This window comes from Balaenoptera physalus (assembly GCF_965194825.1).
Source record: "Balaenoptera physalus genome assembly, chromosome: 3".
In the NCBI taxonomy this organism is placed as follows: Eukaryota; Metazoa; Chordata; class Mammalia; order Artiodactyla; family Balaenopteridae; genus Balaenoptera; species Balaenoptera physalus.
This window is the reverse complement of record NC_138890.1, coordinates 143,387,735-143,400,784: the sequence shown is the minus strand read 5'-3', so window position 1 is coordinate 143,400,784 and position 13,050 is coordinate 143,387,735. Positions and strand designations below refer to the sequence as shown.

The window sequence follows — 13,050 nt, the reverse complement described above, 5'->3', positions numbered from 1 at the left end:
AATTAAAAAATCTTGGGCCTGCAAAAATATCATATATATCACATATATATTTGCATTAAATGCGTTAAATAATACTTTTTCCTTCAGCCCCTCATGCTATACCTTTCATTAGACAGTAAAAAGACTGTAGTTTACTCTCTCAAGGATACCTCATCTACAAATAACTCTATGGAAAAAATCCCAAGTAGCTTAGCTTTAGAGCTGGTCATTTTTGGTTTATTCCTATCCCCTCCAAACTCTCTCTGATAATCTCATGTTACATTTTGTCAAGTCCATTTTGCGTGTGTGTGTGTGTGTGTGTGTGTGTGTGTGTGTGTCTTGCACTGCCCTATAATGAGAAGGGATGGTGCTGGGTTCGTTGATGGTATCTGAAACAACAAGCACAATGTCTGTTTATTTGCTGATTGATTGAACACATAGCTAGATGGACGGCTATTAAATTTTATACCTTTTCTTTACTGGCAGTCAGGCAAAGTTGCTTTAAGACTAAAGCGCACTTTTAGATAAATTTATAACACACAGATGAGAATTCCCTTATTCATTGCCACGATGATTTCTGATTTTATTTTCTTTTACCTTCTTGGTTATTAATATTGGAGGTAGAAATGCACTTAGTGGCACCAGCGTTTTTTTGCTGGGACACAATGTTAGCTGTGATAGTAAGTAGGGAAAGTAAAAAATATTGAAAAGTGGGCTAATCTAATATAGTAGTTTGAGTCCTTGAGTCAGACTGTACGTGTCTCTACCACGTACCAGCTGTGTGATTGCAGGCAAACTGTTTAACCTTTCTAAGCCTCAATTTCTCATCTGTAAAATGAACAGAAAATGTTAGCCACCTAATGGGGTTGCTATGAGGGTTAAATGAAATAATAATCTTAAAATACCCAAGGCAGTGCCCAGGCACATGGTAAATTCTCAATATTTATCAGATACAAATATTACCTTTATTGAGGACAGACAAGAGGAAATGGGTAAAACAGAATAGAAAAGACTTGGTTGGTAGGTAAAGAAGATATTCCTAACAGTATAGGCTTTAAAACATTATAAAATAGTAGTGCTGGGGATGTCAGAGGTGGAAAGGGTCTTAGCAATCACTTCATTTGTTGTTGTTAGAGGTGAAATTGAGGTTGAGAGAAGGGCAGAATCATCTGATGGCTCAGTGACTGATCAGAGAAAAGAGTCCTGGTCTTCAGACTCATCCAAGAAGTCTCTCACTGTGCTGAAAATGCTTTTTCCAGGAACTCAAGGGCATGCTTTTCTCTGTAGATTGTTGATTACTGTAGATATATTTCAGTTTTGGGGTAGAGGGATTTGTGACCACAGCTTGTTTACCCATTTTCCTTGATTGTATAATTGCTTGTATTTTGATTAGATTGTTTACTTATCACTTTCACAATATTGCATTACAAAGGGATGCCAAAATTTAGCCTATGGCTAAGAGCTCATAAGCTCTCATAATCACTGTTGAAAAGTGTGATCCAGTTGAAGAAGGAGGCTAGTATAAATGGACCTGGTGTAAGACAGTGGGAAGGATATGGACTGGGTAGTCATGTAGGCCTGGATGCCACCTCTCCATCTCACTGACTGTCACCACTCTGAGAAAATCGCTTAACCCCCATGACCCTCAGTTTCTCATCTGTAAAATGGGCGAATAGTACTTTGCAGAACTGCTGTGAGGATTGACAGAGATAACTCCTGAAGAAGGCCTTCCATGTGGTAGGCACTCAGTAAATGGTAGCTACTATTACTAGAAAGGACAAGAATGAAGTAAAAGGAAAAACAAGACATTTGCTCCATTCATAGTCTGGTCTTAACAAAGAGGAAACCACAGGGATACCCACCGATACAGAAAGCTCCCTTCATCCCTTCCTCCTCGGCCAGCCTGAGCATGGTTTGCATGGTGAGCAAGGTCATCATCATGAAGGGAATGCTCTGGGACACTGCAGTGAGGAATCAATAAGCATTTCAAGGCTTCGTAGGGGAGGCAGATGAGGTGCAGCGGGAAGTTGTTCTCTATCCCTCCCCCACTGTAATGTCAGGCTGTAGTTAGAGAATCAATCTGTAGTTAGAGTCCCTTAAAATAAGGTGCTGGCTATACGGCCATCTGTACCTGTTGCTTAGTAGCAATTAGTTACTGGAATAATTATTTTACTTATGTTCGTCCCTCCCACCAGAACTTGCCTGTATCCCCAGGGCCTAGCACAGGTGATAGGTGCTCAATAAATATCTGTTAAATTAAGTGGTTTAGAAAAAAACATCCTAGGAAACCCTTACTTCATGTAAGAGTTGAGTGGTTTGCAGAATACGGCTTGTGGAAAATGTGCTTCTGCAAACACAAAGACAGATGAAAGGGAAAATGAGGGTGGGAGAGAGTCCAGACAAATTCAGAGCAGTGTGGACCCGTGACTGGCCAGCAGGCTCATCTATGCTCATAAACAACAGCCCAAATGCTGCTATCAATGTTCTTTAGTATAAAAGAAGGAAGACATCCTCTCCCTTCTGCTGTTTGCTCCCATTTGGGTTTACACAATTAGAATGATTGTTTCCCAGGGAAAATGTGGACACTTCCCTCCGTACCGTAGCTCGTTGCCAGTTCAGCCAGGGCAAGCACAACGAATTCATTTGGTAGCTCCAGGATCCTGAAGTTATTTTGTACTTCATACATCACAGAGTTGAAATCATGTGCAGCGAGAGACACCAACACTTCCCCAGCTAGCATTCTGATTTCTCTGAGGATCTGAGGAAGAAAAGGAAAATAACAGTAACAACTAGGAAGAGCGGAACGAGTCAGCAGAGGGGAAATATTGATAGTTTACATAATATTTATAAGTTCCTTACCTTTTCAATAGAGGGAGAACAGGCTGTTACAAACCCAGTGTGTAAGACTCTAGGGTAGGTGTCAGTAGCTGGGAAAGCAGAGGTAGTTCAAAAGCACCTCAAAGCCAGGTTTTAATAGGATTCTTGTAAACTTGGGGCAATACATGTTTTCTTGTTAATTAATCAGGTACCATGAACATAAGACTTACGTTTTATGTTGAAGTGATATGAATTACTGAAGGGAATGGAGAACAAAAAATGGGCTAAGATTTGGGCTAGAAAAACCCAAAGCTAGCTAGAGATTTGGGTTTTAGTATTGTCCTGATCTAATTATCCTTGATGTTGGAGATATTTGGAGAGACTTCTGCTTTTGGTAATAGTGAACGAGGTCAATATGATCAACTTTCCTGCTCAGGAAAATAAAAAGTGCTGGGCAAGATATTAAAAAATATACTCATAGAAACATCAAAGAGATCACAATATAAGGTGGAATGAATTACTGAATTGAGATCTGGACAAGACTGGAAATCCAGAGAGATAAGCCCTGCTTTTGAGGCTGCTTTGTAGCGCTTTGGGACAATAGTCAGAATTCAGGGCCAACCAATGGTGAGATCCTGGTCATCTCACCTCTTATCTTTTGGGCTAAGACCTCAAAGGGCTGCACTGATATGAAAGGTTAAATAGGCTCTCCACAGACTGTAGTACAACATTGAGTCACAGAAGTTGCCCAGAAAAATCTCAAGCTCTGAAATTTATCATAGATTGTTTGTGCCCTTGGCAGGTAAACAAGTAAAAATTCTTTCTGGAAGGAAATAACATTATTTTAAGACTCAAATTATTTCTACAAATAATTTTTCAGTTACAATGCCTCGTAGATATAGACAAGTAGGCATGTGAAGAGATAAGAATTCATACGGGAGCCAAGAAACTTCGGTTCTAGTTATTTGTTCTGTCAATAGATAGCTGTATTACTTTGCAAACAATCTCTCTAAGCACCAACTTCCTCGTCTACAAGTGGATGGGATATTACTCCTAAAGACCTTCTTAGCTCTACCTCGGTTTCCTCATCTGTGTTGGGGTAAATAATATGTGCTGTAACTGTATCCAGGTTACCATGAAGAACTAATAAAAGTGACCTGTGGTCCTGGCAGTGATGTAGAAAAGTTTATGGATGTCTGCATGGGTGCAGTTGGGTTAGGTAAAGACCTGTTGCTGGTCCTGACACTGACTCATCATCAAGGATCAAACTTACATTGTCATCTCTCATGTCCTTAGAAGCGTAGTAAATCAACCTTTGGACAATTGCATCATCCAAGATGTCAGTATTCTGAATAACGGAAGTGAGATGACCATAAATGTCTTCCTGTGAACATACAAGGTTACACACAGAACTTTGAGTTGCAAAACTAAAGGAGCCAGATAAAGTCCAAATGAATAACACCATTAAACTAAGCAACATATCTCTACTACACAATGGATTTTATATATCCTAAGTGGGACTTCCTTAACATAATATTTATCTTTAGGAATCAAAGGCTTATAGGTAAAGCAAAGTTCATTCTAAAACCTATTTTAATTTGACTACATTTCTATGGCAAAATCTAACTGAAGGTAGGGGTGGGCTACCCAACATACTAAAGTCTCTTGAAATTCACTGTTGTAGGGCACTCAGGGCAATGGAAATGCCTATCAACCTAATTGTTGCTCTTACTACCAGAGGGTGACTATGGCATTAAGGAATACATTGCGATTCCCAAAGAGGCTGCTAAGTTATGAAACTTGTTCCTAAAGGGGATTTATAGGCCCTTACTTCATTCATGCCTTTGTGGAGAAGAAGTTGTAAATCCTTTTCCACAGAGCTGCAGCCTCTGGGAATTATATGGCTTGGCAGATGCTGGTGTGTGAGGGCTCTTCTCAATCTCTTAGGTGACCACATGGCCTTTGGAAGATGAGAGACAGGTGTTCTGAAATCTCCAAGAGCCTCAGGCATGCTACCTTGAGGTACTATGCCTGTGTTTAATGTGTGAAATAGCTTGCTTTGCATAAGGGATTCTAATATGGAGTCAGGGTTGAGAACCACTGGATTAAGGGATAAAGGTGTAGGCACTGCCCTTCACAAGGAGGCTATGTTGAATAATGATTAGGAGCATTATTTTGGAGTCAGACAGGCTTGTGTTTGGATGTAATCCTGCTGTTCTTAGGCAGGTAACTTCTCTGGGCCTCACTTTTCTTAGTTGTCAAATGGAAATAACAATACCTACATCATAAATTTGTGAGGAGTGAACATAATACAATGCACTATTGTTTAGAAAGCATCTAGCTCTCTCCAGCCTTAGGTAAATGTTCAATGAACAGTAACTGTTGTTATTTTACAAAAGGTTGTTGAAGCCAGAAAAGCCTTCAAATCTCAGAGAAATAAATCTCTAATTGTGAAACAGCATTACAGATGAGTAGGGTGGGATCTTTGGGGATTTTCACAGGAGCCCTCAAATTCCTTACAGGACATTTGGTCCTGTCCAAAACATCCATAAGACATTTGGTCCCCACCAAAAAGTCCTTGACATGTTTTGTACAGGACCAAATGTCCGCTAACCCTCAAATTCCACAGGAGGAGGCTCTAATCCACATGGTTGTAAGTCTGACATCTCCCTTTTTCCACATCTATCTGTGTAAGGTTACGTAAGGGGGCATTCTTTTGCTAGCTTCTACAGTTGGATACTCTGAATCCTCAAATGCCAAATATCATTGTTTAAACATTACAATGACTTCCATTAAAACTGCATTTTCTGAAAAACTGAATGCCACTTAAGAAGCGGAAGAGAAAAGGGGAAGTTGAAGCAAAGAACGATGTAGATGAAATGTTGCATTAACTGGATTAGAAAAAGTGAATGGGGAAGAGACTTTTCTCTATTTTCCTTACCTTGCTAATATTATCTTCCTTGTTCAGCATGCCGAGATTAATCTCTCCAAAAATCCCTAAAATGGACAGGAAAAGAAGAATTAAGAACATGCTGAAATGCCCTCCTGTGTATTACTATGCGATGGTTACCTCTCTCTCCTTCTCATTCTCTCCTTCTCTCTCTCTCCTCTCTCTTATTTCCTTCTCTCTCCTTTCCTTCTCTCTCCTTCTTTCCTCTCTCACCTTCTCCCTTTCTCCTACTCTTCTCTTCCTCTTGACTGCCACCTCTTTGATGGCAGGAACTGTGTCTTATTCATATTTCTTATAATTGACATACTTGAAAATAGAAGATGCTTAGTATTTTTCAAAACCTGAATTAAACGTGGAGGGGAAGATAAAAGATGCTAGATCCCTGTTTATCTCTCCAGTCATGTAGGCATCACCCTATATCCTCTTTAGCAAGTCTCAGCTCTCAGATTCCATGAACTGAATCCCTTACACCTGACTTGAGTAGGGCAGGGCAAGAGTGTAATAGAGCTTGTTATTTTCCACCTCCTTCCTCATTGCCCCCCCCGCCACCCCCCCCCCCAACTTATTTATTCACATCCTCTTTCTCTCTGACTTCCCTTCTGGCCCTCTCAGGTCCCTCTTCTGGTATCATGCTCATGCAGCCTTGTTCTTTTCTGATAATGATCTAAATACTTTTGACTTGTACCTTCCAGGAATTATTTGAATAAAGCTTGTTGGAAAACTGAAAACACATATTTGAGTCCAGGGAATTGAGCAATTTCACACCACATGGCAAGTTGGTAGAAGGGATATTTTTCGATGTAGTGATTTTCCACAAGCCTCCAAATCAAACAACATAACCCTTTAGAACAGTCTTTTTTGGCAAAGCAGAATATTTCCAAAGGATTCTGCCAGTATTGAAGACTAAACAAGAAACTGCCTTTCTTTGTGTTGTAGCCCCATTTTCTCCTCAAGTAGACTATACATTTTTAAAGAAGGTAGGACACAATCATCTCTCAGGCTCCTAGTCTATCATTGGTCCTTTACAATCCATGTGATTTTATTATTTTGGAGTAAAGGGAGAGTAGAGAGAATCTTACTTTAGCATAGCTTTTCATAAAACCTTTTAAGGTGTACAGATCACCCTCAATGATGTACACCATTCCTCACCTCACATATGCATATCGTGACACAGACACAAAACACCTAATTCCTCAGGATCCGACGATGCTCACCTGCAGATTCCTCTGTGTCCTTGGCCATGTCTTGGCTGTTTCAGGCTCTCTAAGAGATGGCACCTAAGTATCAGAAATAATAAGGCTAACAAATCGAAGAAGCAGGTTGGCAAGTTTCTCACATAAGGTTCACATAAGGGTCTCTAAATGGAAGTCCCTCCACCACTTGACTGGCACAATGATCTGGAAGCTTCCAGTGATGGGCTGCTGCTGAGAAAGATGATGCTGTAACTACCACTAGGACATTTTCTTGCTTCTGAGCTCCTGCTGACCAACAAAATGGCTTCATCTCACTGAATAGTGTCCTTTTGGTGGAGACCAGAGTATCTGAGAAGGAAGAAATTAGAGACTGAAACTCAAACAATTTTGGTAGACCAAAGGAGTTCTTCTCCCTAAACCTGGGTCCATTGATCACAGATTTGGGAATGGTTTTCAGTGGTCACTTTACTGGCCTGGTGTTGGTCAAGCCTTTATGGTGATCTTGTTGATTGTTCTACTTGGTGAAAGTCAGTCCACAAACTGGGCATGCTCAGTGGACCGGAATGCCCGTCAGGGGCAGTTGAATGGAACCTCCAACTGACAGCAGCAAAGCAAGACCTTCTCAGCCTCCCTTGCTATGTCCCCTATCACTGACTTGATCTGGATACTGCCCTCACTCCAGGCTCAGGCTTTTTTCTCTGACTCCATTCTCTCTTCTTGTTTTCAAATCATTCTTTATCTAGACCTCTTGGCTATAATGCTTTCAACTTTACTAGTACTTCAATCTGTTCTCAACTCCCCCCCCACCCCAATCCTAAATCTATATACTATTTCTAATGTATGTCCAGATTGTAAGTTAAGGTGGCAGATGTCAGAGAGAGTAGGAACTGGGTACCAGCAATCTATAGGTCTGGGTGTGAAAGGCGCCAAAGAGAGGGGCTCATGACTGTCCTCAGCTGCTGCTTCTTCTCCAGCTCTCATCTTCCCTTCATTAAGGATATTTCCGATGCAAAGGTTAACTGCTTCCAACTAAACCTTCGGACTCATCTTCCTTTTCATAGATACTTTGCTCTGGATCTATTACAGGGGTCTTCAGTAAGCTGGTGGTTAAAAACATTTTCAGCTTCCCAAGTCAGCATCACTGTCTCTCAGAGTGTGGTCCACAAGTGTCTTGTAACAGTTGTCCTTATTTAATCTGGTGTCCTTATTTAAAATATCCATTCCCAGGGATACCTCACAACTGGTAAATTACAGCGGGGTTTGGAATCTGTATTTTTTTTAAAATTAATTAATTAATTAATTAATTTATTTATTCATGGCTGTGTTGGGTCTTCGTTTCTGTGCGAGGGCTTTCTCTAGCCGTGGCAAGCGGGGGCCACCCCTCATCGCGGTGCGCGGGCCTCTCACCACCGCGGTCCCTCTCATTGCGGAGCACAGGCTCCAGACGCGCAGGCTCAGCAATTGTGGCTCACGGGCCCAGTTGCTCCGCGGCATGCGGGATACTCCCAGACCAGGGCTCGAACCCGTGTCCCCTGCATTGGCAGGCAGACTCTCAACCACTGCGCCACCAGGGAAGCCCAGGAATCTGTATTTTTAATGAGTACCCCTAGTGATTCTTGGGTTCACTAAAGTCTGAGAGGCACTGGCCAAGATCCTTGTGCAATCACCCACTAGTGGATAACTGAAAATTTAGCACTTACTTGAAGGGTGTTCATTGTGTTTGGGCAAGAACAGCAGCTGTTCATCTCCAGAACCATGGCTCACTCACCCACTGGAGAATAGACCACGAATTCGTGGGTCAGAGAGGTAACGAGGTGATGAGAGGCAACCCGAATCTCTTAATGTCTTATAGGGAAATAAAAATGTTGGAAATGATGTACCCTTAGAATCTTAAAGAACAATGTACAGTAGCATCAATACTAAGAAAGCCAGCCATTTAGGTGATTGTTGTAATCAATTTCTTACTCTTTTCATGAATTGTGACAAATAATTTTTTCGAGTGTCTGTACATAAAGATTTCCTCGATTTCATAGAGATTTGGGAAGCTAGGAGATGATTGATTTATACTGACTTTGTAATTTATTCATCAGGGCACTCAAAACATCTTTTTTGCTAAATATTCTTTCAGATAAAGCAATTTACCCATCAACCTCTCTTTTCATAAGGTAATATTGCAGATAGATTTTTAAAAAGTCATTTTCCCATTATTTCCTACTCTTTATGCTAAGCTAGCACAATATGGGTTTGATTTCTCTGAAGCCCTAGAAACGTGCTAAACCCTAATTCTCAAAGCTAATAAGATGGCAGGTGCTAACTCATGAAGTATTGTTTCTAGATATATGATTGCAGGGGAGTTGATATTCAACTTGCTAAAGAACTGAGGTGTCTCCCTGGGTATAGTGTAACCACTTCCTTTCAGTGTGACTTGTCCAACGATACTACCCAGCCCTAGGAGTACTATGTTCCCAAATGCAGTGTTATCGGACAAGAATATTAATAAGGCAGTAAAGGAAAAATATAAAGCTTTGGGAGAATAGATATATGAAAATAATATCAAAATATTATAGAAATTTTAATTTTGTGAAAATAAAATTTTAAATTTTTGTCATTTTAATGGTTTCATCATAGAGTACAGTTCATTTAAACCTTAACATGAATCTTTTTATTCTTTAAAAGAAGTGTTGGATTTTATAAAAGATATTAAAAATGAAATTAAGCTCTGATATTTTGGGGTTTGTTTCATGATATAAGCCTAATTCCTTGTACTCTAGTACATAAACGGGCAATAAATATGACATGGCAGTTTCATACAGAAGTAGATTAAATATGTCTCTGTTATAAGTGGGCTCCCATTTTCCTCTTTTGATTTTCCTGTCCTCTTTCCTTGCTCCCTCCTCCCTCTCCTCTCTCTCCTATCTTCTCTTTGTTTCTCTCCTCCTCTCTGGTCTCTCTTCCTCTCTTCCTGTTTCTCTTCCTCTTTCTTTGCTTTTTCTTCTTGTAGTAAACAATAACAACAAAAGAATGACGTCCAGTATAGTTAAGTGTGGTTCAATTCAACACACATTTACTGACTACTTATTGGGCAAAAAGCCCCGTGATGGAGGTGCATGGAGGTACCATCATGAGAGGTCACGTCCTAACCTCAAGGAATTTGCAATCTATGGGGAGAAGCCAGTCCACTGACACAACTAACTGACAAATGATCCAGAGCAGTGATAATTGTGCTAAGGCATAAACCAAGAGCATAACGAATTGTGAATTCTGTCCACAGAGCACAAGGGTAGTTGCTTGAGATGGTCTTTGAAAGTAGAGATGAGCCCTCTGAATAACATACAGAAAAACTCATCTTCTTTCTCTAAGTAGAAGACAGCAGACCCTCTAATTAACCTATTTCTTCATCAATATGAATAGTGAACATAAATAATCTCATTTTCTTGATTTTTTTCTATTTATTTACCAAAATTTCGACTGCTATCCAAAGCAAATGTACAGTGTTCAGCCATGATACTATGATAAAACATATATTCAAAATACTTATTTTTCTTCAGAGCAGAATTCACGTAGGAAACAAAAATAAAATGAAGAAACAGTATGAGATTTGGAGTTCAGAAACTTGGATTGTGTCTAAATTCTGCTACAAACTAGTTGTATTACTCTGGGAAAAATCAGTCTCTCTGGACGGAGTTTGAGTTTTCAGTTGCAAAGATGAAACGATCAGGTTAGTTAACATAAAAGTCATTCCCTGCATGAAGCAACTTTGTTTTCACTTTCTCAGTGATACCAAAACCAGGTATACTGTTATTTTTAATCCCTAAACAACAAACTTATAAATGAATTGTTTGGACTGTGCCCTTTTGTGGATAGGGAATTTCTGATACTCTTCCCCACATAAACCCAGCACGGAGACTTCCTTCGTCCTTGCACTGATAGCAGGGGCCAGTGATGTAGGGAGAGGAATTTGGAGGAGCATCTAGGGATTGAACCAAGGCAACTGTGGACAGCAAAGGAAGACACATGAATGTACTTTCACAAAGCCTCATAAAATGACTTGAGCCTCAGTTAATGATTCTTGATTAATAATCCTCAAGAGACATGAGCTATGAATTGCTAATCTGAAACATGTATAAACAGCACTTACTCTCCTGTATATTATTAAGCATGTTGCATTTTAAAATTGAGGCTATGGTTTTAAAGTCATCCCTCAGGAATTCAGAAGAAGCTTAAGAATTTAGTCTTGACAAGGGAACTTGCTGATGGATTTATAAAGTGGTTTCACTCTCAAGTGATAAATAATTCAAGCCTCTACAGATGAGTAAGTAATTTTCTAGCAAATTGTTTCCCCAAAGCCTCTCATATTAAGCATTTCTAGCTTCATTACTAACAGGTGTCAGGAGAAGAACACAGCCTGACTTTGTAATTTGGAGTAGTGAGAGAAGCGACAGGAGACCTTTGTACCTCTGAACACCATGCCTGGTGGCCTGACATCATGAGAGTTGGTTTTCTGCTTTCTGAAGCTTATTCAACCCTAGTCAGAGATTTTAGAAGGACTAGGTCTTAACTGTCTCGGTGACCTCTTGGACCCTCAGGTTGCATTAGTGAGAAATGAAACATCATCTTTTTGGCTGAGGAATTCACCTTTAATGGTTTCTAGATAATTCAAAGTAAGATTCTTTCATTACCACAGCGTTTCAGAATGAATTACTTGGGTCCTGTAACTGCATAAGTATACAAATCTTAGAAGAAACAATCATCAGTATATTTTTAAGGAATAGAAAAATAGTTCCAGAAATACAATATTCTTTTCAGCTGTTTCATTCATTGTGCTCTTATATCTCCAACAAATATTTCTAAGTTTTGCTGTATTAAGTTTTGTAATGATTATTTTTTACTTCAGAGAAAATAAATTAAAAATACTATAAAAAAGAGACAATTCCATTGCCTATGGGTGATTATCTTATATTTAGAAAGAAAAATCTTTTACTTTTGTTTTTGAAGAAATAATCACATTTCTGTTGTTTTTTGTAATAATTAATCTTATTATTTTTATAAGATTAAAAAAACATTTCTAATTCATGATTTTGATGGTTTCAGTGGCTTCTAGGTATGCTGTAAAAATGTGGATATCTATTTTTTATATCTTTATTGGAGTATAATTGCTTTACAATGTTGTATTAGCTTCTGCTGTACAACAAAGTGAATCAGCTATACGTATACATATATCCCCATTTCCCCTCCCCCTTGAGCCTCCCTCCCACCCTCCCTATCCCACCTCTCTAGGTGGTCACAAAGCACCGAGCTGATCTCCCTGTGCTATGCAGCAGCTTCCCACTAGCTATCTATTTTACATTTGGTAGCGTATATGTGTCAATGCTACTCTCTCAAAAATGTGGATATCTTCACATTAGACTTAGAAACTTTTAAAATTCTACAGTTGTTCAATTAATTTTGTAAAAACAACTTATTAAGTAAAGCTGTTCAAAACATTTTAATCAAGTGATAGTAAACTATTAGGTAAAATTTCAAATAATAAAATTTCTGGTTACAAGTCACACTCAAATATGAGTAGGAATTTTTGCTGGAAAGAAGGCAAATCACAAGACCATACTCTGGATCCAGGATTGAGAAACAAACATAACTTTCATGGCTGGTCCTTGCATTGATGTATGTAATTCTTCCTCTGCTTCTGTAGTGCACAGAGATGAACACGCAAGTTCAAGTAGAGGAAACTGGAGCCCATGACAGCATTTTGTGCTGACTAAAATAGAAAAGTAGATATATTCATTAATAAATATTAGAGATGTTTAACAGTAAAGTTATTTGATCTACCCAAGGTTCACTTTTATCTTCTATAAAATGGTTAGGTGAGAAGATTAAATGGGTAATGCAAGGGAAAGACATGGCACCAAGTTTTCATTAAGTTATTGTTATCTGTTATTTTGTTTGTGTTGTTCTTGTTCTTGTTGAATTTATAACATAAACGGAAAACAGACTAATCAGGCCACATCATTCCAGCAGCATTATGCTTATTGAAGTTTTAAGAGTATGGTTTCTGATTTTAAGAAAACGTGTTTTTCCAGGACTTTTTATGAAATAATCATACTCATGATCTAA

At 39.1% G+C, this 13,050-nt stretch overlaps 1 protein-coding gene across 1 annotated transcript in view; it reads right to left on the bottom strand.

Moving 5' to 3' along the window:
* MROH2B (maestro heat like repeat family member 2B) overlaps positions 1-12,172 on the bottom strand; it is a 68,922-nt gene extending 56,750 nt beyond the window's left edge. The window contains exons 1-3 of the mRNA XM_082454545.1: positions 4,070-12,172; positions 2,578-2,737; positions 1,842-1,940 (exon numbers count right to left, since the gene is read on the bottom strand). Coding sequence (XP_082310671.1) covers positions 1,842-1,940; positions 2,578-2,737; positions 4,070-4,276 — 466 coding nt within the window. The 5' untranslated portion in view covers positions 4,277-12,172. The remainder of the gene's footprint in view (positions 1-1,841; positions 1,941-2,577; positions 2,738-4,069) is intronic.
* Between the last annotated feature and the right edge of the window lie 878 nt (positions 12,173-13,050).